This window comes from Chamaea fasciata, unplaced genomic scaffold, assembly GCF_029207755.1.
Source record: "Chamaea fasciata isolate MVZ Bird 193981 ecotype frontalis unplaced genomic scaffold, bChaFas1.0.hap1 SCAF_7, whole genome shotgun sequence".
Classification (NCBI taxonomy): Eukaryota; Metazoa; Chordata; class Aves; order Passeriformes; family Sylviidae; genus Chamaea; species Chamaea fasciata.
The window spans coordinates 45,457,557-45,484,563 of NW_027094092.1; the positions used below are offsets into that span (position 1 = coordinate 45,457,557).

Here is a 27,007-nt window from a genome sequence, read left to right on the forward strand (position 1 = left end):
AAAGATTTTTTTTATTAGTCAAGGTATTTATTAACTTTCCAGAGCCAGATCCATGACCTACAAATAACCTCATGGAGTATTACCATTGCCAGTGAATTTACACATGCTTTCATGTTATTGTTTTCTTTCTCCCCTTTAAAATTTTTATTATTAGGATTATTATTTAGGAGGCAAATCTAGAATTGGAATTTCCCACTGTTATCCATTGTTCCATGCACATGAACTCTGTGGTCGTTTGCATCTTTTCTTACTTTTCATTCCTAATTCTATTTTAAGTGAACTCCCTAATCCTCTTCCAATTGATTCTCCAGTCACCTCAACTTAGGTGCTTTCAACTTTTTGTTTCTACTCCAACTCAGATAGAAATCTGCAGGAAACTCTACTTTCCTCTCTCTTAGTATTGCTGAGACAGAAAACAGATAATCTGTCTGAATTAAGAATTCTTATTTTGCTTATCAGCGTTAAAGTTGCGATCTGTTTCCTTGGTTGCTCATACTGGGAGACCATGGTTTATTTTTCATATTGAATTACTCTTAAAATGAAAAATGTCTTTTCAGCTAAGACAACTACCGCAAAGAGAATCAATCTTTGAAAAGAACAGGTTTTCTATATTAATGCAGAAAATTTCTTAATAATTACTTAATAAATCTAGGGCTGGACTATTTCTCCACATCATTAATGTGCTTTAGAAACTGTTTTCCAGTATCTGCTATTTATGCTTCAAGAAAATAATGGTATTTATGCAAATATTGAGACATCTTCCTTCAATAAGATTACAGTTTATGTCACAGCTGTTGAGGAGTAATGATACAGGATGATGAACAGGTATGCAAGGATGACATTTCCAACACTAGCACACTAAAGAGAAATTTTATCAATTCCCTACTATGTGCACACTGCCCCTTCAACAATATACATACACCATAAATCTTGTTACTTACACTTGCATTTTCTTCAGACAAGAAGGATATAATTTATAATTAATAAAATTAAGTACAATAATTTATTAAATTATGTAGCCATAAAATATCATGATAATATTTCAGAATGGCTAAAGAGATACTGTCATTCCAAGTTTCAATGTTTGGCTTTGACTAGTCTATCAATACTATCCTTGAAGGTAATTTTTTATTGAAAAACATGGTTTTATTTTGTTGGAAAGAAGTTTCCATCCATTTTATTGAGGTTTTTTTCCCCCTGAATTTGGTGAGATTTGTAGTGACTCTAATCTCTTGTAAAAACGAATTTCAAAGACATGAACTAGTGTCCCTACTTAATTTTCAGTACTGCAAAGTACAATTCCATTGAGCCTAGATGACAGAGCCAAAAATAGAAGGCTAGATGAGACCTGCTCCAAGGTCACCTGAGCTCCGTCCATTGATGTTACTGAAGAGAAGGATGTTATTACACTTCAAATTTGATCTTATGGCCAACTAAGAACTGACACAGCACATAAGGGAATGGAGCAACAAGCTCTCATCATCTTATGTTTATCAGTTGTGTCATCTCACACTTAAACAGCTGAAAAGCACTGCATTATTCTGAGAAATAAACTGTTGCTGTTCTAAATAGTCCAAGTAAAAAGTATGTTAATATGCAGGACAGCTGTCTCCCACAGCACCAACAGGATGGGAGAATATTTTGGCATCAGTTTTCGACAGGAGACTAAGTGCACTCTTTCCTCTGGGAATTGAGGTCTGCCTACGCAATGTCCAATCACCTCAGGAAAACACAGAAAAAACCAGAACACTATTGAACGCTTATTATGAAGACTGAAACCAGATGTGAAATTGCAGAGCAAGAATCAGGGATAACTCCACACCGTAAATACTCCCTCATCCTTCCTGATTTCTAATTTGGGCCTTCTTGAATACATTTAATATTTCTACAGATGCATACAGGACAGTAAGCTTGTGTGTGTTTATCTGCAATTTTTATATATACATATAGATACACATATACTTCTACGTATATAAAGAAATCTCCAATGCAAAATATAGTCTGGGATACATTTCACACACATTTTCTTCATAACTTTATCTTTGCTCATAACCAGAGACAGTGTCATTATACAGCTGTCTGAATAAGTTCTCCAATCACTTTTGAATTATTAGTTCATTCAACAAGCTGCAATCATCCTGAATGTTTATTTCTAAATCTTTGGTAAACCAAGATCTCTTCTCACACACATAACACTCATCGCTTCATCTCCTCCATTCTACCTGATTAAATCAAAGAGTGACTCTTCCACTTCAGTTACAAATGTCAGGCCACCCAGACCAACAGGTCAGTTAAAACAAACACATTCTTACAAGCAAGAATCATTAACAGTTATTGATTTTTATCTAGAATTTTGAAGCTGCAATATCAGAATTCATATGCTTGTTTTTTCACACCATGTTAAATTGTTAATATGGTAACTTCAAATATTATCAAGAAGGTACAATGCTTTTTCAAAACAAAAATTAACATTCAACCAGCAAGGCATATAGCTTCATAAAGTGACCTTAGCAGTTTCATGCTTCATAGGTTAAACCAACCAGAAACTGGTTGGCTTTGTTTTCAAGTGATACTTGGACAATTAGAAGTCAAATCCTGCATATTACCTAATGAGAAGTAATGAGGATTTTCACAGTTTAATATGCATAAATCAGACTGCAAGCCATAAAGTGGGTTTTTTTGCTGCCTACTTTAATCACGAACCCATGTGCTTTGAAATAACATGGGAAATGTAATTAAAACCTACAGAGCAAAAATATAATCACTTTATATTCATAATAAACATTTAAATTCAAAGAAAATATTACCAAGCACTTTGAAAAATTTTTAGTAAGCTTTCACTGAGATACCTTCACTTTTCAAGGCTGTACTCTGTTCTAAAAAAAAATTCAAATAAGACATCCTGAATATGATTGAAATGGTTTAGGAGCACAGACAAGGTGACCTTGCATTGCCCTTTCCAGCTTTCCAGAAATCTACTTAACATTTAATATGAACTTAGAGAGATACACTTACAGCGTGTGCTCCCTGTATTGTCCGCACAAGGTTGATCCCTTTCCATACATAGATGTCTCCATTCAGTGCACCGGAATACGTCACTTCATCCCTTGCACAGGCGAGGCACAGGATAGTCTGGAGATCACCGGTCTTGCCAAAGACGCCACGCTTTGGTGTCAATGAATTGCCACACAAGCTCCAGAACTGTAAGATAAAGTGATTTAGGAAGATGGCTATTCTGCTAATACCTCATAATTTAATACGAACATCAGAAAGAGAAATACTTTCCCTGCAAAAGATATCACCATTCACCCCCTTTTCCATGCCATAGTTCTCCAGTTTAATAATGTTTTATGTTATTAGCCAACTTTATCTTTCCATAAAATCATCATATCAGAGTAATTGGGAAGGAATTTTGGGATTTCAGCTTTAAATCAAACTAAAATACTTTCAAATAATAATTTGTAAGTCAGTTGTATTTTCAGGTATTTTTGAAAAGCATTTTGGAATAGAATTATTTTATCTTTCTTTGATGTAAGACTTTCATGCTGAAAACGCTGCATTTGTACATTATGTTCCTTTATACATTTAAAGATGCCATCAAAGCATGTAGATTTCTGATAAGACTATTTGCTCTCTTTGAAGGCTGCTGGTTTTATTGTAGATGTATTTCTCATCAGAACCATGGATTACACGAAGTAGCCATCAGAGGCAGAAATTTTTCAGAACTTCCTAATAAACCATTTGTATGTAATTGCAGCAATCACACGAGTGTGAATTCCCTCCTAGGTCACCCAACAGGTACCAACGAATCCTGAACTAAAGACATGCAAAGTCTCTTGTCAGCGCACAATCCTTGCCAAGTCAGTCCTCAGATAAACACTGTCCTTTCTGAGATCTCTACAAACAAGAAGCACTTGGATATTCCTTTCAAAACCTCTTGTCCAAGCATATAAACGTGCACTGGAAAGTGAAGCTGCTGAAGTAATCCAATGCAAAACACAAAAGTATCCCTGGTGACAGGTTACTCTTACATTGTCTCAGCAGATAGTTTCCTGCATATGAGTTTATGGAACCGTATTTCACAGTAAGGCACTCTGTTACCAATAATCAATTCAAAATTCTGAGCAGACTTCAATTAATATGGGATAATGTAAAAAGTTACCACAAATAGATTTTTGTACCTGCAATACTGTAATTCAAAAATAACATTGCTGATTAGAATAACTAGTACTGATAAGACAAATCCCAATATCTTAACTAGTTGTGCTGGTTTGGGCTGGGATAGTTAATTTTCTTCACAGTGGCTGCTATGGGCCTGTGTTTTGGATTTGGCTGAACACTGTTGATAATACAGAGATGGTTTTGTTACTGCTGAGCACAATTTGCACAGCCAGGGGCTCTTCTGGTTACCTGCTGTGACACTGGTGAAGATATTGAGGGTGCATGGGAGGCTGGGAAGAGACACAGCCAGGACAAGTTACCCAAACTGACCAACGCGATATTCCAGACCATGTGGCATCATGTTCAGTATATATGAGGGGAAGAAGGGGTGGGGGTGGAACAGCACGAGACATTTGGAGTGATGGAGTTTGTCTTCCCAAGTCACCGTTATGTGTGTTCTCCTGGAGATGGCTGGACACCTGCCTGCCCATAGGAAGCAGTGAATTAATTCCTTGGTGGGCTTTGCTTGCATGTTCAGGTTTTGCTTTCCCTATTAAACTGTCTTGACCTCAACCCATGAGTTTTCCAGCTTTTACCCTTCCAATTCTCTCCCCAATCCTGCTATTGGTGGAGTGATTGAGCACCTGGTTGGGGCTTAGCTGCTGGCTGGGGTGAAACCATGACAGTAGTATTTTTTTAACTAAAGTAGAAATTTCAAGACATAAACCATGTTGTTGCTTATGAACCAACTACACAGTCACTTCATATTCAAACACCTAGCTCCAATGTGGAAGCGGGTGATATATCTAAGAAAAGTAATTTTTCGATATCAGTTCACTTGGATTTATCTATGTAACTTGATTAAATACTATTACAATTTGCAAAAAATACAATAGTATTAAAAACATGAAAGTAATTCTTGATATCTGACAGAAAAAGAAGGTGTGGAAAAACACACATCAACAAAATCTCTTGCCTGATCAAAATGCCTAAATACCTCTAGAATTCTGATTTTCAATAATGTTTTTGCAGAGGAAACAGAAATTATTTTTTAAACTATATTGCTATTTAGAAAGGCTTTGTAGAGCCTTAAAGTTGCTCAAACTTTTGCTTATCTAAATAGATATGTTTTGACATCATAAAGCCATCTTAAATATACTAAATAACTGCTGGCAAATATCAGCTTACTATTGGCATAAAAGTCCTCTTAGAGAAGTAGAAAATAAAATATCATAATTAAGCAAGTTCATGGAATTCTGTAACTGACATAATAAACACTATGCCAAATCAGACTTTTGCAATCTAGCCAACAGATTTAAGACCTTTTCCATTAGTAGGCCATTAATACATACTACTTCAAAAGTTCATTGTATAAAAAGCAATACATTTTCCCCACCATGGGAACCTACACACAACAGCAATACAGAACTTTCAAGCTGCCATCTACTGCTCTTATGTGGTAACACAGAAAACCGTGCATGGGAGAAGACAGTGATTTTTGACTGACATGAAACACGGTTCCTAATCATTGATAATCCTGCTGACAAAGTTAAACCTGAAAAAGAAGTTGTTTCTGCACAGCATTTGCTACATGGACCCAACAGAGCATGCTTGAAAAAGACATGAACTGTCCAAATTATGAATCCTGTAACAGGTACAGAGTGCTCCAAATGACAAAGGCACAAACACAAGCAAGGAAAAGAATTAAAAGAGAGAAAAATGCTTCTTCTTCTCTTCCTTTCCCTTCCACTGTCTCCCCATACTCTCTCTAAATGGTAAGAAATTGTTTTTCAATTCATTTCACCTCTGTAGTGCAGCAATTCTTTCACTGTTCAAGATTCAGAAACCTGAGTACCTGGAGTCACCTTAAACATGTGCACCCTATCTTACACTACTTCGGATTTCAAACAGCATGTTTTAGAGAACCGAAACTTTAAATTATATTACAAACATTACATACAATGCTACCGACAACTGTTTCATTCCTACTACACTACTTCTGCAAGGGCATGAAGTCTTTTGAGTAGAGAGGGTCTGTTTATCACTATACAGATCTTTTAACATTTCTAGTGCAGTCAGGTGTGATTGCAGGATGATTGCAGTTCTAAGAACTAATATTATTCTTACACAAGGCCTTCCACATTAGCATTCTATATTCCTTTTAGATTCTATTTTTATATACTTTATAGAGCATATATTACTGCAGCTTATATATTTTGTAAATGAAAAGTTATTTCATTACCTTGATGTGTTTTACGCCACAGCTGACGAGCTTGTTTGGCTGGTATAAATCCCAAGAAATATCAAATATCTGCACAAAAACACCAAGGATGTCAGCAGAGATGGCCTTTCTAGCACAGGACAGTTAAAACAGTAAAAACTTTTAGCAAATTAACAGGAAATCTGAAATCCTTTAAATGGGTCCATCGGAAAGACTGCTTTATCCTCTCATTTCATACTGAAATTTCAATATATACCAAATATAATTCTGGCTTTTTTCCCCTAGAGTAATTAAAACACATTGTAAAACAACATTAAGCTTCATTTACAGACTAGAAAAAATTAAGCAATTATTTGCATTTTGATTTCCCATATGGGATTAGGGTCTAAGAAGTGCATTAATTCTGCACTTCCCCTACATGTTTTCAGTCTCAACAAACCATACACAAATAAATATTGAGTTACATATTTTATTCTAGAAAAAAATGCAGGCATCTTAAATATCTTCATGTCTTTTATGCATATCAGCCTTTAGGCAAATTCAGTTTCTAAAACAAAATGGTTTTTGTTCAGACATAGGTCTAGTATGTATATACAGACATGGCTTAATAAACTAAAATGACATTCATGCTCAGACTACTTAGTTATACTTACTCTGTCTGTATGACCAGGAGCCATTGATAACAACTTTCCTTTTCTCCAGTCCCATACACAAACTGTGTTTTTCGAATCCAAACCAACTGAGACTAAACGCTAAAGTGTACAAATAAAACAAATAAAAATAACTCAATATATTAATGAAAGCCAAAGTCATTATTTTGAATCAGTTGCAAAACATGTGTAACATTTTTGAGATAGAAGCAATAGCTCCCTTTTGATACAGAAGAAAACATAACCTATATCTTACATCAAAGCTTACATAGATGCATCTTTTCAGGTACAATATCAGGACCATAAAGATCTTCTTAGACAACAATATATTTCTGATTTATAATGTTTAATATATAAAATTATATATAGCACACATGGCAAGCTGCAGTCAAGAGACATTTGCAAAAAAGGAATAATCACTGAAGTTAATGAAACTGCATTTATCTTTAATTACATGTAATTTGCAGAATTTAGGATTTATTTTACAAGGTCAAGAGATACAAAGAAAAATATTTTCTTCAATCTTCTTGGAAACAAACAAAAGATTAAAAACAGCTAAATGCTTTGAAAGTCCTTTGCTTGATTCTTCAAGACACATATGAGTAAATACTTCTTTCCGAATACTTTCTCGAACCAGAGTTTAAAAGGCCTCAAACATAATTTCATTAAGTCTTTATTATTCAGAAAGAGTTTGAAAATATTTACACTGTAAAACTAGGATGGACAAAAAGAATATTCAAAAAAAATCAAGAAAAGTAAAATTTTGAGATCTTCCTGTGCTTTGCAGTCTGTCTTGTCTTGACTGTGAAGACACCTTGCACAGATTTCTTGACACAACTGATTGACTAAATTAGCAACTTGTATTGTCACTGTTAACCAGTCAAAATGCTATTTTTGCTATAGAAATTCTCAACAGAAAGACTACCAGGACTGAATTAAAAAAAAATAAAAAGCTGAGCGATTTCGTTTGATTTTTAAACAACATGAGTATTTTTGTTCAGGTTTTGCATGAATTGTGCCATCTTGCTGTTGATAAATGAAAGTTTTTCAAATCTTTTAGGCAAAGCTTTTTTCACTGTTCAGCAGTTAATACTTACATTAAAGACAAATTTAGCTTCAATTTCTACACAGATTATCCAGTGAGTTTGTATAAGCAATAAATAAATAAATAAATAATCCAAACGTGAATCATAATCTTTTTTCCCCAAGACAGAAACCTATTCCAAATAACATAATTCCTTTACTGTCTGAAAAACTCCAAGAATAGGAGAAGAAAAATAAACAAGTTAAATACAATTTCTATCCATGCTTCCTATTTATTAATACTACAAAATTTAACCTTTCTATTCCATCTTTGAAAAGTTAGGGTATTTCAATCTTATTTTGATGTATCTTGATTTTAAATTATGAAGGCCATTCAAGTGAGGGAGGGACACAAGTTTACAAGAATGTAGAGAAAAGATGTCGCTGTGAAGTAGAAACTTTGTTCTAGAAAGAAATTGACTCTAGAAGCTGACTTCCTAAACAACAAGAGGTCATTTCAACAAACTCAGAACTTCCCTACAGTTACAACATGTTTTAACAGAAACAAGTTACAGGTAGGTTTTCCTCTTGGGTTCAACACAGCTCCGTTTGATATTCCCTTAAGGACAGCAACTGGTCTCTACAACAGATCCTCACTTGAGAAAACAGCAGTAACTAACATTGACATTTTTAGCAAGGAAAAGGAACTGAGAATATAGCTAAATCTGAGTATCACATTGCAAGGCTGAGTGGGAGGGAAAGAAGTGTTTCTCAGACCAAGAAATTACATCTCCAGAAAGGATTTTCTCAGTTAATACCTTTTCAGCTGCTACCTAACATGTAAATATAACCATTAAATTTTCCATTTCTAATACATCAGTCAAGAAAGTCTCTTTACTCAGAGAAGCAAGTTGTCTGGTAAAAACGATTCCTATTATAGGCAGCAACTCTGGGAATCAATTTGCTACTCAGAGAATGTTCAAAAGCAACAAAATTATAATCCAATGAAACATTTTCCTTGACTCTTAGATACAGGATACATGAGTCTGAACAAACAAAATGTGGAGAGCCAACAGTGAAACAAAGTGCATGACAGAGGAGGGTATACTGCCTGAAGGGGTCCAAGATGAGTAACACAACAGGGCTGCCAGCCCTCTGGGCACAAGACATGCCACTGCACAGGGGACATCCACTGTCTCCAGCCATTTGGTCTAACCCTGAACTCTGGCCCACAGACTACAAGAACCTCCCTACCACCTCATCTCTATTCAAAAAGCTCTTGAAGTTAAAATTTTCTTGACAAATGAAAAATATTTGGCATTCATTAGTAATGTAATCTTTTATCTTCCCCAACTTGAGAATAAGCAGATAAAACCTGAGACAATACATTTTCTTTTTTTTAAGAAAAACTATGTGACAAATTTCTAATAGATAAACAATTTATTCAACTTTGAAAAAAGAATATTAATTACATACCTGACCATCTAAATCAAAGGCCAAGCAAGCTATACCATGTGTGTGAACATCTTTCAGAACAGATACAGTCTGCACAGTGTATGAATCCCACACGCAGATGTATGGCTCCTTCCCAACTTGACCTGTTGCCACCAACACACGTTCAGGGTGCAAAGCAAGGCTGCCAAAAAAAGACATATAAAATATTTCTGCATGAAATTTTTGGTCTTGACTAGCTAGTTGTATTATTTTTTTTCCTTAAAAAAATCTTTTACAATATTTTCCCATGGATACTAGATAATAAAAAGTCATTTTCTATCACAGATTCCACAGTAGCTGTGAAATTCTAAATATAGTACATACCAACATCTTTCTTGAATTTAGCCTTCAAAAGCCTTCTACATTTAAATTAATTACAAAATAGCCAATAGTCTAAAAATGTTTACTAAACTTGGTCAGATTTTCATGCACTGAGAGAAATACCTTTTTTCCTTTCTTTCCATTTCTTAAAACTTAAAAACACAAACAATAGAAAATGGAAAATAGAGTTTAACTATCTACAAATCAATCATCAGCAGAGAGATAGGTACATCTCCACAAATTCTTTATTCTACACAGTATTTGATGTCCTTTTCATGAGAGGACAGCTTTCTGGAGCTGTCTCTCTGCTGATTGTACAGCAACCCAAAGCACAACTAGCTTAGACTAGAGGCAACTTCAGATGACTAAACTTAAGAGCGATTATTTTAAATATCTTATTTTAATATAAAACAATTGGGAATAGCTGGCTTTGAATAATTATTAACTCTTCACATTTTTGATATTGTAGAGAATTTCCTTCTAGCTTGTATTTCAGTCTTTCAGAGTTCACTTGAGGATCATCAGAACTGTTTTGCCAAATCTGGGACCAAGCTAGAAAATACTCTAGTCAGCAAGATATTTCTTCATTTTGTTTATGCCAGCAAGCTGTAGGGGAGAACATGAGGTCTGAGGATTCAAATTTCACAATACAGAAAAGTAAAAATATATTCTAAGAGAAACCAAAACAAACTACTTGATCACATTCCACACATACTAGGTACAGCAGTCCAAAATTATGTAGAAATACCACATAGAAGTCAGGAAGACATAATTTTCCAAAGCTGGCTGTTTACTTTGGCTAAAAAATTTCCTAGCCTAATGAATCCCAGGGTATTGAATGATCTTGAGAGACTGGTGGACAGAACCATTAACAACATGCAGTAAGTATATTTATCTTCTCCAAACGATTTGGAAAGGAGAAAGGTTGAGCACTTTGCAAAGGTAAGATGATCTTTAACTTGAACACAGGATTTGATAAAGTTCAAAGGGTGGAGACAAGGGAAGTCTATAAATATAAACAAAAAACTGCAAGGTTAAAGCTAACCAGGAAATTACCAGCAAAAAATCTAATTCAAAAGATGTATACATTTTCTATATACAGAAAGAGCAAAAGAAAACCACATTAGAAGATGCTTAATGTTTTACAAAGTTACACTATAGTACACAATACATTTTTATATATTTTTCTGCTTTGAAACAGCAGTTCAGTTGGTTGATACTGCTTAACAAATTCTACATGCAAAACTGAGCAGAACTTCTAACTTCAAAGTTGAAAATGTAAAAAGCCTTTCCATTTTGCTATGGGAATTTCTGCTCTTGGCTACTCCCTGTTATCCTCAGCACCAGGATAAAGTAACCAATACTTCCCCGCTTTGCTTCACAACACTTCCAGAGTTGTTTCCCTAGTTCTTCCCTTCTTGTTTATTTGACAGAGCAACTTCACAATTAAAAAACGCTGCAGAAAGGAGCTGGCGGCAAAACTAACCACATTTCAATTCAGTTCTGCTACCTAATCCTGACTAACACCTGCACATCTCCCAGAGCACACAAAGGCAGATGGTGTACTCACAGGAAAAAGGAAAAGCATCTGGGGGGAGAGAAGATGCTGCACCAAAAATGGTCTGGTTTTTTAGAATGGCACCACAGAAAGGGAGCAATTAGACCAAATGGACAATAAAGAAATTTGAAAAAGGAAGTGAAAAGAATAAGCAAGAAAAAAAACAGACAGAAATTAAGAGGAAAATAGAAAAAACACAGCAGTCTCATGTCTGATTCACCACCTCTTCAATCCTGTCCTGATCTGTGCTACAAGTGCATAGCGCATTTTTAGACAAGCAAAAACCACACCACAAGTAAAATAAAATACTCGTACACCACCATGGACACACATACATGCAAAAGCATCCCCACACCACACCTTACAGAACAATTTATAGCAACCAAAACTTAGCTCTGCATGATTTTAACCAAAGCCAAGAGTCTTTAGAGAAACACAATACATCAGAGATGGAAGGGACAATAGTATAGGCACTACCAAGGGAAAGGAGAACATTGTCCTTAGCCCAAGCATACCAACTAATTTCATTCGAAGAATCTTAGGTGAATACAGAGATGGTTTCCTCTATTTCTAATCAATAAATAGCAAATTACAACTAATAGCAGTATCACAGTATTAGTCCTTTCTGCATCACAATACAAAATACTGGCTTAAACAACTGCGCTCAAATTCTACCTTGATATGGGACAGTAACACAGCAGAAATTGAGATCCAAAGCCTGTATTTTAATCACAGCAGACATCACTGTAGAATTACCAATGTCCTCCTATCACTTCAGTCTCTACAATGAACTGCTAATAACTTTTTCTAGAATGTCATTGAAAGAAGAAGAAAATAAATGTACAATAAATATTTTAAGACAGCAAGATTTTTCAAAAAATGCAAATATGGTGAGTTTAAGGGAAAGTATTTAGCAAAGTTGTTAGCAGTGGTTGAAGAAACACCCATCTGAAAACACCTTCCCTAAACTTTTCTTAGAGACTAAGGAGGGAAGGACAACTTAAAAGTATTACCTGTAAGTATTCTATCTCACAGGCTATCAGAGCAGATGAAAAAGAGAAGCATGGAAGAAGGCAAGAGACTACTATTTCTGTTACTAACACTGAACTAAGTAACTACTACATATATTTACATGATTTTGATATGAGACGTGATAAGACAATGTTTCTCCTTAATAATCAAGTCTTGGCTATTATTAATCCCATGGGGTACTGTGCAGAATTATGGATCTGAAATTTTGGGTCATCATGAAAAATCAAGGACTAGATTCCAATTTTACACAATATGGTGACTCTTTTCAGTTCTTTCATTGGACTACGAGTGATCAAGCAAACCCTATAAGCATAGCAATCAATACAAAAATACAGTATCTTGATCTAACCTCTAGATTAGAAGCATCTATACAACTCACATACTTAAGAATGTTCATTGTTAGAACAGCCCTGAGCAAAACACTTTAAATAGCTTCCTAGTACAGAAAGAAAGAGTTTAACTAGAATGGGTGCCCAGAAACAAATAACAATAAACACTTTCTATACATGGACTATACAAACTTGTGGGTGAGATGCAGTTAACAGGATCAAACAATGAGTTCGAGCTGCCTCTGGGTACTCTGGGTATGATCTTCAACACCCCTCTACAGTTAAAATCATACAGCTATTGGGATGGTATCTGCAATAGCTGCTTGCCATTCAGTTCCTGAGATCAGGCAGAAAAGTATGGGTATGGCTCAGCTCTAAAGGCAGCTTTCAGATCTGTTAGTGTGGGACCTGTGGGCTTAGGTACAGTCCCTCGCAAGTATTTTCTTGCATTTATTTTTGTCTTAGGGAGAAGGAAGAGATTGCTTAGTGGTATAAGAAGCTCTGCACTCAGAAGAAAAGGACACTTGTTCCCTTTACTGCACTCAGAAGGAGAGAACTCATGTTCCCCTTACTACCCTGGTAATGAGAGCTGGTATGACCTATCCAGGTTAGACTGCTGAAACTGCGCTTACATCTAGCCCACACAGCTAGACTGTAAACTGGTGCTTGATTTCTTTCCTCGTCCTTGAAGGATGACTAAGCTGATGAATGAGATACTGCTGCTTGTCCAAAAAAGGAAACAGATATTCCTAATGAGACAAATTCTTCAGGCCTTCTTGTCTGCCTCTGGCCTTTCCGACCTGGGCTTTTCCACAACAGATGTTAGATCTAATGTAGTGTCTCTGAAGAAGCAGATTTGTAAGAACATATTTGTCCAAAAAGCAAACATGATCATGGAAAAAAAAGCAGGTAATAAGCTAACAAACTTTTAGATCTAATTAATTTTTTAAATTGGCTCTAGAACTTGGCACTCCTCAGAAGAGCTCAGAAATAGAAAATTCAAAAAACTTGCCAGTCACTATTGCAACAAACCAAATAGCTGGACTTGTAGTGAACTGCGGTTTCCACTGATATGTCTGAATGACAGGTCTTTTCCTAGCCAGATACTCAAATTGGGCTGAAACGCTGTAGTAGAGTTTTAACCGCATACTGAAAAGGGATATTTCTCACTTTAGTTCATTCAAGCTCCTCTTTTTAACGCATACAGAAAAGGTTCTTTCTCCCTTTTAGGGGAATATGCAAGCATTTCCCAACATTTTGACCAGATCCATTAGATTATTATATTAAATACTAATGGCAGCCAATAAAAAAAAAACAAAAAACAAAAAACAAAAAAACCTGTCCATGTTGTGTCTGCATAGAATGAGACTAGAGACATTGACAAGACCCTCCAATTTGTGTGAGGTTTGTAGTGGCAGGGGATCCTGAAGGAGAATAGTCAATAATAAATTAATTGATAATTAAAGAAATTAATATTTTTTTTTCATCTTTACTTGGTTTGTGCTGAGCATTAGCAGGCATTGATTAATACAGACAAGCTGCAGACAAGGATACAGTATTAAAGATGATGTTTCCTTAGCAACAATATTGGATGAAAATCCAAGAATATATTCATGTGACTACTCCTGAGCTTCATAAAACTAGGGCACCAGTAAAAATGCACGAAAGAATACTGCAGTAAAATAACAGCATCTCAGACATCTATTAATTAAGAGTTAATTTCAAGTGTGAAATTGTTTCTATGCTCAAATAAAGCAAAATATTTTCATGGTACATTTACAGACATTTTACATACATTTCGTATTTGCTGTCACTTAGCCATATTTCCCAGAAAGAAAAACAGGGGAAGCTACAAACCATTTCTGTCATACTATTTAACATCTTAAAGCAGAAAGACCTGTAATCAGCAAACGTCTCTCATCAAAGTTTAAACAGATCAAGTCAGAGCACTTATTTTCCATAGAGAAAACAAAGCAGTATTCATCATGGAGCATCACTACTGGCCTTCCATATAGTTGTTGCCCCAGAGCCAATAATGTCAAACAAAGCTTTCTGAAGCTTCCTTAAATTGCACAAGCATCCAACTTCAAAGTAAGAGAGTCTGAAGTGGAGACAGGGACGGTGAACTCACACTGTACATGGGTAATTCCCAGCTGCAGTTTATCTAATTACCATTCCATATTTTCCTCTCTTGGATCTGAATGTTTTTAGATTAACAAGAAACATTTATAAACAACTCAGAGAATCCTAAAGATTGCTTTGGGCTTCTATTTGTTCCTGAACTTCAAGGAGGGGGCGAAAAAAAAAGAAACCAGATGTACTTCAAAGAGAAGGAAAAAGTTAGAGAGTGAGTAAAGCAACACTGATGTGAAGTTCCCAACTCATCAAATATGAGAACTGAGTAAAATATTCTGGGAACTATAAGCCCCTAAATGAAGATGCCCATTTTTGTCTTTCAATGTCACATTTCCCACTGCTGAAGAAGGGACTGACTTCAGCTTTCTAGTAAGTTACAATTCCTAGAAAACTGATTAAAAATAAAGATATTCCTCTCCTTTTCAAATATGAATGATTTTGCTAGTGCCAATAGGAGAACTCATGGTTCGACTGAGTAGGGTTGCTGGATTTTTACAAGTTCTACATGATCTTGACAATTTAATCACCAGGTTTTCACAATCTCAGAGAAAAAATTCTTTTCTAATATGCCCCTTGAAAAAGAAGACTTACCTGTTCCTAGCTAAAAAATCTTCTCACCTGAAAGTTAGAAGTATCATATACTCCAGAATCATTTGGAGATAAATTTGTTAAGATAATGTCCTGTTATTCTCTAATAACAATTCGTATTAAAGAACTGGTGGTACAATAATGGGACATACTAGAGCCTGAAGGTAAGTAACAATCCCACCTAAAAAAATATCCAACTGCCTTCCTTCCTCACAAGACAATGCACAGACTTAAGACCAATTATTTAAACCATTATCACATATGAAGTGTCAAATATGACTCCCCTAGAACTAGCAGCAAGGAAACAAAACAAAATGAAAAGAGAAGGAGAGAAAAGGAAAGAGGAAACCAGAAGTGCAAGATCTGTGGAGAGAAGACAGTGCAATCAGCCGTCAGTAACTTAGGAGGGGGGCAGTGCAGGCGGCCAGCTCCTTTGGGTCACTAGATTTGATGACCCAGAAGAGATCCCTTAACAAATCAGGAAGTACTAGTACAGTTGTCCTGCAGGTGCTCAACAGAGGTGTTTTCCTACAGAAAAAATAAAGTCAAGGATATCTCTAACACTTGTGGCAAATCAACCATCCCAGCACCTAACTTTGCACCTAGAAAAGCGAAAGGAACCAGGATACCACTTAAAATTGGGACAACATTTGACTCTTGTTTAGAAAAAAACTACAAAAATGCTACAGAGGCCACAAAAGTACTTACACAAATGACCATCTCCTGAAACAAAATCCCACATGTACCAGAACCATAAATAAAACAGGAAATAAGCATAGGAAAACTAGAGAGTATTAAAGGGACTCAGGAGTCAGCGTGTAGTTGGTAGCCAATGACAGATATGGCCCATGTGGGCTCACAAGCTTAATTACTGAAAACCAATAAAAAGGAGAAGATGGATAAAGAGCATTCATGTGTAACACTTTCAAGAAAATACAAATCTTCTGCTTAAAAATTATGTTTATCTCAAAAATACTGATCCCAATGAGGAAAGTAATATAATGTAATACACATTCTCATAAGCATATGCTGTAACCTGCAAAAGACAAAATCATGATTATTTATAAATTATTACTGAATAATGTTTCAAAGGCTATTCATTTTTGTGGTGATTTATTAGTATGGCAGAAGAAACAGCATTGAAAAAACAGTAGGCAAAAGAGGGGCCTGTAACTAAAAACACAAATATCATCTAACGTGCAACCTTGATCTAAAAAAACCCAAACCAAACATTTACCAGTTCTTCAAATATTCCTTTTCTTTCCCCAAGTACTCCAGAAGGCTATTTCACTTAAAATGTCACACTTGCCACAATAACTCTTCAGGCAATTTCCAAATGCTGTCAGATGCCTTGTCTTGATCTAAGATAAAGCATCATTCACCTTGCTTGCTCTTGTAGAGGGATTATAAACAGGGAACAGGGATTAGCATAGTTCTAAAAGTCAGGAGAAGGTTTATACTGTTGTCAGCTAACCAAAACATAGAATTAATCCACTCATTCTGCATGCAAGCTGTCTTGATAAAATGGAGACCTCTAACCACCACAATTAAAATGCATAAAATTTTTTAAGTGATTTTTACCTTTAAATACACTTTGGGGTTTTTTCCCCCAATGGCATGTATATATAAGATTTGCAGGCACCTGTACCACAGTCTGACATTTACAGGAGCTTTGCTCTTGAAATAAGTTACCCTATGGTTCAGAAAATTGAAGGGTCACTGATATTTTTAAAATATCCAACTGGATATAGTCACAAGAAATGTACCACATAAATAGAAAGAATCAAAGCAGTAAAACACTCTTTTAGAACATTGTTATAAAAATACGTCATATCTAACAATTTCATTTTCAGTTGAGGTAAAGTAAAAGCTACATTAAGTAATCAGGAGTGAAATGTATGAGCGTTGTGAGAACACAATGATTTTAATGTAATTAAGAGCAATTCCTAAACGTGATTTTCAGCTTGGACACATTTTCCTTATTATTAGATCTGGTCCTCTGCCTCGGTTTTGTTTCTTTCCTTTCACTTGAATTTTTCATCTGAATTAAGCATTTTATTGACATTTTATGCCAAATATCTTATCAATATACTTCATGTGAAGGCAAAGGAAGTTTAAGGTGTAATACTTTCTATAGTCAACACAGTGTAAAAAGCAAATGAAAGATTTCCCTTAACGCAATCTCTCACCACTCTGGCTAAACCAGCAGTGGAAGTACTACTGCCGGTACCTCTAAAGCTGATCATTTTGTTCACACTGACATTATTCTCTCCAGATATGCCACTCACTCTCTGGACACATTTCTCTCGATTCTTTAATTCAGCCCCCCCAAAAAGGAGCCTCTGTTTATCAAAGATGACTCCAAGAATATCTGAGCAATTAGAAGTTGGACATCACTGTTGGATGAGAAGATTTAGTTTTGAGATGGGTTTTGGGTTGTGGGTTTTTGGAGGGGTTTTTTGGGGTTTTTTTGGGGGGGGGGGGGGCTGTTTGTTTGGTTGTTGTTGTTGTTGTTGTTGGGGTTTTGATTTTTTTGATGTTTTTGCTAAAATGATGTGTGCTTTTAAAGCAAAAAAATCAAACTGACTTTTGCATACAGTTACAAGTCTTGATCTATCTTGTCTGCAGCCCAAAGCAACAGGCACTATAAAGGAACTCCTCTGAAAATGCTTGGAAGATCAAAGAGTGAAATGAAATTAGAAACCTGTGAAAAATGGTTGGAAGGATTTTTCACTGTATTTTCTGAAGTAATACCTGAATACCCAGGGCTTTCATAGAAGAATAAGCATCAGGCACCATCTTACAGAATTTATTCAAATGAAAAGGAGTCCAGCTGGAAGCCTCTCACTAGCAATGAGGATTCCCAGTTAAAGGACAGTCTTTTGCAACTAGGTTGAGGACAGCTATTCTGAAGAAAAGATATAGTATTTGTTTGGGGATTTAATAATGCAGGTATCCTCTAGCAGCTAGGTAAAATAACAAGGAGAACTGTTTTTCTAACAGAAGTGGTCTCACAAAGACATTTTGCTTTAAATGCAGAGTAATAGTGGTGTTATCAAATGGTGAACACAGAGGAATTCTTTGTGGTTTCTATCTTTTGCAACATAAAACTGATAGACATCATAAATCTGGCTTAAAAATTACAATCATAGCTTTTGCTACCAAGAGTTAAAGCAATCTTGGCTGATTCTCACCTTTTTTGTGCAAATCAAGCACTGCATTTTCAAAGTCTATTACTATGGTAATAGCTCTAACAGCAATGCAAATAATGATACTGGGTATTTCCTGCAGAAATGGAAGTCTTTTGCAGCCAGTGGAGTAATCAGAGCACCTAATGAAGGTGATTTGTATGTATCTATAACATTCTGTAAGGCACTTCACTGTCACACCAGGGGAAACGCAAACTACGCCACATGACACACCAGAATCTCATTGGGCAAAAAGTCTTCACTACATGTATTTTGAAGAGAACATTCAACACCATCTAGGTTAAACATTCAACCAAATTATTGAGATCTTTAAGAGAGATTTCACTGTGCCACCTAAGTTCAAGGAAAGTTACAGCTTTATTTTTCTTGTCAAGGTATTTCAAGCGCCCAGTAGTTTTGCTTACCACGTGAACGTGGCAAAACCAATAGTTTATTTCAAGTCAAATAAATATATTGTGAATAAACCAATTTCCTTAATCACATTATAACAGCATTATAATTTAAGTGTATCTTAACAAATCTAAATTTTAATGCGAGCATATGACTACTTTTTATCAGTACAGATTAGACACCTTTGCCACTTTTATGAATAATAGATTATTTTTCCTTCAAAGTCAATGCCAAACAAAAGTGCTGCCTCAAATCACAAACACAACTCTGTAAGTCATATAATAATATTTTGAAAAACTAGGCAAACTATATCTTGAAGTAAAAAAAAACCGTTGAGATATTATAAAAGGTAAGACTAAATTCTACGGGGTTTTAGCTTAATGTCAATGTCAGCTTAAACTTCAAAAACCCCAAAATATAGATGACATAAAACTAGAAACATCTTTTTGTAATTATTTCAGGTTCTGTTTCAAGCACACATATTTTTTAAAAAGTCTGCAATGATTGTGTTATTAATTACAATAAAATCAAAACTAATTTTTTGATACATCATACAGAACACAAACACTATGGTTTTCAATCTAAAAAAATTAGAGGCAGATAAAAAAATTAACACTTCAATTTTATTGAAACATGCTAAGTTACTGCCTACCATTACCATAATAACACTGCAAACACAGTATGTTAACCCCATAATGCTATTAAAAAATCAACCAGGAACATAATCTACTTTCCTACCTTCATCAAGAGAATGACTAACATATTGAACCACTGAAAACTTAGGCAAGCAGAATTACAACTTTTTTGACTGCAATTTGGAAAAACTAAAAGATTAGGGCAGACCCCAAAATTTTTGCAGAAATACTTCAAAATTTTTAGGGTTTTGGTTATTAAGCTTTCGGTTACATCTCCTGTTCTTCTCAGACATTGTCCTAGAGCCTCATGTTGTTGCAATAGTTCTGAGAAAAAGACCCAACTACCAAATCAAGAAATGCATTTTCTACAGCACCAAGACATTTTCCCATTTAAGTATTAACCTGACCTGACCTTGCCTGTGAGTGCTGACAGAATCAGATCAGAAGGTGATGTGACTGCTGGCTATGAAAAGCACAATGCATGAAGGCAAGCTCCTAAGCCTGTAGCTCCTTGCTGTGTTGATCTACTTTAATCAACTTCTAGTATGTTTCAAATGTCCAGTTCTGGTTGGATATTTTTGGTATGTCTATTCTTGTAGTTTTCATTAGGAAAAATATAGTTTTCAATAGGATGCAGGTGTGTTAAACAACTGGCTTATTCTAGTCTCACTTCAAACTGAATCCAGGAAAGTTTTTATTCTGTATTCCTAAAATATTTTCATTTTATCAAACCAAATCCAAGAAAAATATTTTTTAAAAGATGATCTACAAAACTCTTGGTAAAAAAAGATTTGTTATGAAGATTCAACACTAAATCCCTCAATAAACATCTTTCAGACAGTATAACGTGTTCCAGAACAGGTCTAGAACTACTGAGAAAACTTGGTTTTCCTCAGGGAGAAGGCACATCACTGTCTTTCATCTCTCCCCCTGATCTGGATATGAACCCAAATCCTCCTTTCAGATTTTTACACATTTGACAATTTGAGACCACTTAGCATGAAAAGCTGGAAAGAGCTTAACTGGGATTTTGCCCTTGTGAACCACAATATAAAATTGTCAGCAGGGTAATTATCTCACCTTGTCCTAGTAATTGCTTCTGCTGTAAGAAATGCCTTTTTGACTGATAGACAAAAGATACTGAAGCTAGAGGCTTATAGGAGGACTGCTTAGTTTAATTATTATATAATTTGGGTTCTAAGTCATGACTTCTTTCATGGAGGGAAATAAACTGAGTATGCTCAAAAAGATCATCTGGAGATGATAAAGTGAGTTAATTGATTTATCTTTAGTAAAAACAAAAAAAAACCCCATGACACCATATAGGTCCAAAGAATAAGCTAAGGAAAAAAAAATGATTTTTCAGCTGGAAACATAAACTTTCAAGGGAAAAAGAGAAACCGATTCCTCAAAATACATTCAGAAAAGAAAAATGCCTTAACAGCTTATTAACAAAGTAGAATATTTTTGTGAATTAACATGCTAAAGTGATTTGGGTGCCTGTATTTGACCTCTCAGAATGGCACACCACATGACTTCTGCACTACATTGCTTTCATCCCTTGAAGCCAGAACATGGTTTCCTTATCAAGTGTGAATGGAGAATGAACCCCAGATGTCATGTTTGAGCGGCAACCTACCAGCACACAGCCCAAAGTTTGCTCTGTTACAGAAAATACTATTAAAAGTATTTCATTTCACAGTAAACATTCTATTGCATACCAAAAGCCCATGATCTATAGTTAATGTCTATTTTTCTTCAAGAAAAAACTATATGAAAAATTATTTCCTTAACTAGATTTACATTAAATGATTTTTATTTGAATTTGCACGTGGGAAGAAAGTCATAAATAATGTTTATAGTCAAAACACTGAAGCTTTCAAACTGAACCACCAATTCTGGAAACTCCTACTATTCAGCATGGGCCTACAGGTATTGTTTTTTGTTTGGAAAGTCACTTGACTTGACACTGAGCACCACTGAAAAGAGCTTGGATCCATCTTCTTTACACTTTCAATTCAGTTATGTATATATATTGACCAGATGCACTCTGAGCCTTCTCCTCTCTGGGCTAAATGGACCCAGCTCTCTCAGCCTTTTCTCAGGAGAGATGGTCAAGATTCCTAATCAGCTTTGCAGCCCTTCAATCAGCTCTCCATAGTAGTCGCTCATGTCTGTTATACTGAGCCGCCCAGAAGTGCACACAGCACTCCAGGGACAGCACAGAGTCAAGGGGAAATACTCCTGTCAAGGACCCTCTTTGGGACTTAAGAACAAAGAGTGGTTTCCTAACACCATACCTAATAATCCAGATAGTATTCACCTTGTGCGCTTCCTAAGTATTAGACAAGCTACATTTTGAGGTGTTTCTATGCATGATCCATTTCACATTTGAAGCATAACTACAAAATGAATTTTACTCCTGTTTTCCTCTAGTTATTAGAGGCTACCAAGAGGGATGACTGGCCTTCTCCATGGCTGTAATTATTGAAATAGTTTGGGAGATTGCCTTTCTGCAAATGAATAAAGAAGAGAGTTCTTTTCTAGAAAGAAAGATCTGGACTGTATAGAATTCAAGTGCATACAAAGAATTCCTCACCAGAACACGCTGAAGCTTTTTTTTTCCTCCGTCACATTCATAATTCGAAAAACACAAGAGGTTGCACACAACAATTAGAAATTTTTCCTTATGTGGCAACCATGGTATTCATTCAATTACATTCCCTGAAATCCAAAATACACAACTAATCATTAAATTCCTAGTGAAAATTCAAAGATCTGGTGCCAAACCAATTAATAGAATTTCCCCTGCAAAATTTCGTAGCTGTACTTAGTAACCATTTCTTAACATTTGTGCTTGATTGTCATCTGGAGTTAGGTCAGAAACATACACCATTTATTCCAGACAAGAACAAGACAATAAACCTGACAGCAGACACCCCAACTTTCAATTGTTTCAACCCTTTGTTGAGGGGTTTTGAGAACTCTTAAGGTACCAGACTACTGGGGGAACACAAAACATGGAAACAAAATAACTTCCCTCTATGTTCTTGTGAAACCTGTTTGGCTCTTTTTCTGAGAAGATATTCTCTTTTGTTCATTTTTTATTATTATTACTAGAATCTAATGAAAAGGGATCAAAGAGAGGCAGAATGATTCAATGAGGTAGTAGAAACACGCAGCATCTTTACTAAAAACATCCAACAGAAGGTCATCCAAAGTCATAACAATGCATAGTTAACAAAAAGAGAAGGTGAGGAAAAGATCTTTTTAGATCATCCATTCAAAACTAGGATGTGACTAATCACTGCACTAGCAGTGATTAGTGAATTTCTGCTCACAAGCCACAGCTGACAGGCACACAGAGGAAGGAGAGATGGACCTGCCTCCTGGAGAACATTATCTAGGAGAAGTCTTAGAAAGTAGCTGACAGAGTCCAACAATTTCTTAGATGTTGATGGTTACACTAACACTCAGAGTGCAACAATAAATAGACAAATCAGAGTTGGCAGACAGCCCTAACACCAGAGAGCAGAGATGATTTTAGTGGTTTTGATTTTTACTAGAACCTAAGAAATGTTGACACTAAAATGAAATGGTTTATTTTGCCTTGGAATACAGGAACAAAATCATAGTATCTCAGGCAGGACAATGTCTTGTAGATGAAGTTGAAATTTGAAATATAAAAAGATGACAGTCTTAAATAAAGTGCCTGGAAAGATCACAGTTTAGTGGCCAGAGGTTTGGGTGCTTATTTTTTTTTCCTTGGGAAACAAAGTTTGGGTAATTCCTATAGAGCTCACAGCAATAGGAAAATGTGTCTTAAGAAAAACCATGGCTTAGACAAGCAAATTATTTTGTTAGGAACAGCCAAACCCTGTCTCTGGGAAAATAGAGATAAATGCTTTGCCATTCTTTCTACCTGTCTTGCATATAACTCTGCTCCCTGTAAAAATGCAATTTACCTCTCTACAGTCTTGGACACAGAGGGGCACAAAAGGGGAAAAGAACTACATTTCAACCAAATAGAAAAAAAGTAGAACCATCTATTTCTCCTCTGTCTTAGTAGCAGAGTATTGATTAGTCTCTGATACCAGAACTCCTAATAGCAGAGGATTTCAGTGTCTTCTGAATAATTTTTTAAGTTATGTTTGCCCTAAAAGCAGAACACTGCATGAGTCCTAGGGCAGACGATGCATGATTTTTTCCACTGACTTAGTCCAAGACAAGGAAAAATATACAGACCTTAGACAAGAAGAGAAATTAACTTATTAGACACAGCCTATGGTTGCTCAACAGCAGAGCCATAAATACAATTATCAGCAGAGACTGAAGAATTCTTACTAGGATAAAATGTGCCAGCTACTACCTTAAGCAATAAAACCTAAATGTACCACAAACATTTTAATCAAGTAATCACAGGGATAAAGTTCTAGGAAGAATATACAAAAGCACTATTATTTGCCAGCTAGCTCACATAATGGATATTAAAAAAGTAGAACAGAGATAACAACTCTTCCTCATTTGTCTCCTTCTGACAGAGAAACATAATTATTCTTCTTTCTGTGACTGGCACAGTTGTGCAGTTGTTTTGTGTCAGCATAAAGATAATGGTGCAAAAGGAAAATTACAAATAAGTGCTAAAGTTTGAAATCAAGAACAGACATCATGGAAATCAGAATATAAACATTTCCTGAGTCTACTAAAGCTCTCAAAAAGATGTATGGGTTTAACCTTTTGATTTGATTTTTCAATAGCATCATCAATGTCAGATGAAAAGTTAATTCCCAGTAAAATTACATTACTTCGAAGCCCACAGAAAAAACCCATGGTCACAGGGTTAGCATTAAGAAGAAGAAGAAAAAAAAAAAAGGCATGAAAAGGAAAAATTATTCTACAAGTCACCTCGGAGCATGTCAGCAGTCTCCTTGGAGCACATCAGCATAGACAATTGTCCTAGTGATATCAAAGGCTTTTGCCAGTAGACAGCCATTTAAAAAGGTGGATAAGTTCAGGGTTTCCAATTTTCTCATATCAAAAAAATAAAATATATAAATATGCATTAGCTAGCCCAGACAAATAAGGAGCCTCAACACAACCATGAGTTTTACAGTATGACAAGTTAATACTCTGAGGGGGCATCTTCTGAAGTCTTGATACAGATCAGATTTATATACAATCTCCCTAAGGTCTCTCTGACATGTGAAGATCAGTCAACATTAAATAACCTATGATCCTCTAAACCAATAAAATGATGGAGGGAACAAAGTTAAGATCTAACCTGAACACACCAAGATACTGTTTCTTCCTCAGCTACCAGAAAGCAAACCACTCTATAGCTCGCAAACTAGTTTGGTGATGCATGAAATCCCAGAGAACACACATTTGAAACCAGTAGCTTTGTAGAAAAAAAGCTGCATTTTCATTCAGTATTAGTATCTCCTGCACATGCACAGCCAAGGTTGGACAGGGGAACTTATCTTCCACAAACACAGCAGACATCCCAGTTATGCTGCTGGTAACAGATAAAAGCAAGTCACCTGAGATTTCATGTACAAGATTTTTCTCCTTACTTACTCCTGAAATTCAGTTATCTGAAAAAGAAACTCAGTTATCTGCACTCCCAAAAGACACAAATTTCCAAAGCATTTCTGCATCTGACACATTCCACAAGTGTTCGCATACATCCTGGACCTCAACAATAAAAATACATAAATGCATAAGAAATGGGAGACAAGTAAGATTGAAAATATCCTGTCCTATCCTCCAGAATAGTCAGTTGATTTCTGGAAAGTAATCCTCAGAAGAGATAAAAAACAAACATAAAAAGCAAAAGCTCACCAGCAAGCAAGAAAAGTCCTTTTAAAAATGGACTACAGTTGAGATTGTTCAAATTAAAAAACAAAAATTAAACAAACAAACAGAAAAAAACAAACCCCTCCCCACACACACACAAAAAAACCAACCAAAAAAACCCACAAAAAAACCCCCACCCCAGAATAATAAAGGATGTTTGAAATGATCCTAATTATCTTCTTCTTGTCCAAAAGAGTTTACAATAGATCTGAGGAACGAAAGACTGAAAGAGAGCTCTCTTACTTTTACTATACACTTAACTGAGGCTGAGGAGTTTGGGGTGTGGACACCATGATTAAAATTAAGATTAGACGTTCATATTGAAAACAAATTATGTTAAAACACCTAATCATATTTAAAAAATCTTACAGCAGGTTTACAGGGTTTCATTAAACAAAAGTAGGTAAAACTTCAAAGCAGAACAAAAACTCGCTGCTAGTGTTAGAAATTTCCAATGGAAAATGTCCTATGACTGTCCATTACTCCAATACTGCTTTCCACCACTAAAGAAATGGTCTCTGACTTAAGAACTGCAGTTCCTCTCTCCTGATTGATGTTTACAATTACAATGCCATCCAAAGAACGGTAACAATATAAAAGTTCTCATAATGAAGAGTACTAATAATATCACCATGTAGTGAGCAATATTTATGCTTAGTCCTTGTAGCTATGGTGCTAAGCTCATGAAAGTTTGATTCTTTAAACACATAAGATTTTCAGACTCCAGAACTGCTTTCACAAATTAGATCTCATACTTGTAAAAAGACACTTAATCCTCCCACTGCTTTCACTAAAAAGTCCTAAATATCTCAGCATTCAGACAATACTTGCTGAGATTATTGGAGCACAAAATATATTAATTCTTTTGCAATACAACAGTTGAGTTTATCTTCAGAAAGAAAATTTAGTAACACTGATTATTATATTATATAATCCCATTTTTGCACCTGCTTTTTGGGTTTTGTTGTTTGTTTTTTTAAAAAATATTTGACCTTCCTATGACTGCTTTAAACATTAAGAACTAACATGCTTAGATACCCAAGTTTAATCAGGAAAAGTGTGAGATGGCATTGAAATGGTACCACATTGCATTTTAGGAAAAGTAGCAAGTGAAAGACTTACCAATGCTAGGCTACTCATACTATTAGAAATAGCCACTCTGCTTTTAAATCAAGCATTCTTCTTTAAGCATAGTAATATTTCTGTATAGCTTTTGCATTTCAGAAGCATGCAAAATTTTAACTGCATAAACCTATAATGCTTTATCATACTTAGAATTATATTCTCACATTAATACAATTCAGAGCAGGAGAAACTCTGCTATGCTGGGCCACGGTACCATCCAAATCGAAGTACACACTCACACAAACCAGACATACTCTTTCTCTCCAGTTAGCTGACTTA

The 27,007-nt window shown here is 35.5% G+C and overlaps 1 protein-coding gene across 2 annotated transcripts in view; it reads right to left on the bottom strand.

The window, feature by feature from the left end:
* The window catches only part of EML5 (EMAP like 5), a 95,922-nt gene that overhangs the window by 66,808 nt on the left and 2,107 nt on the right, over positions 1 to 27,007 (bottom strand). For both annotated transcript variants that reach the window (XM_066188631.1, XM_066188630.1), the window contains exons 2-5: positions 9,532 to 9,691; positions 7,036 to 7,134; positions 6,404 to 6,472; positions 3,016 to 3,201 (exon numbers count right to left, since the gene is read on the bottom strand). In XM_066188631.1, the coding sequence (XP_066044728.1) occupies positions 3,016 to 3,201; positions 6,404 to 6,472; positions 7,036 to 7,134; positions 9,532 to 9,691 (514 nt within the window). The remainder of the gene's footprint in view (positions 1 to 3,015; positions 3,202 to 6,403; positions 6,473 to 7,035; positions 7,135 to 9,531; positions 9,692 to 27,007) is intronic.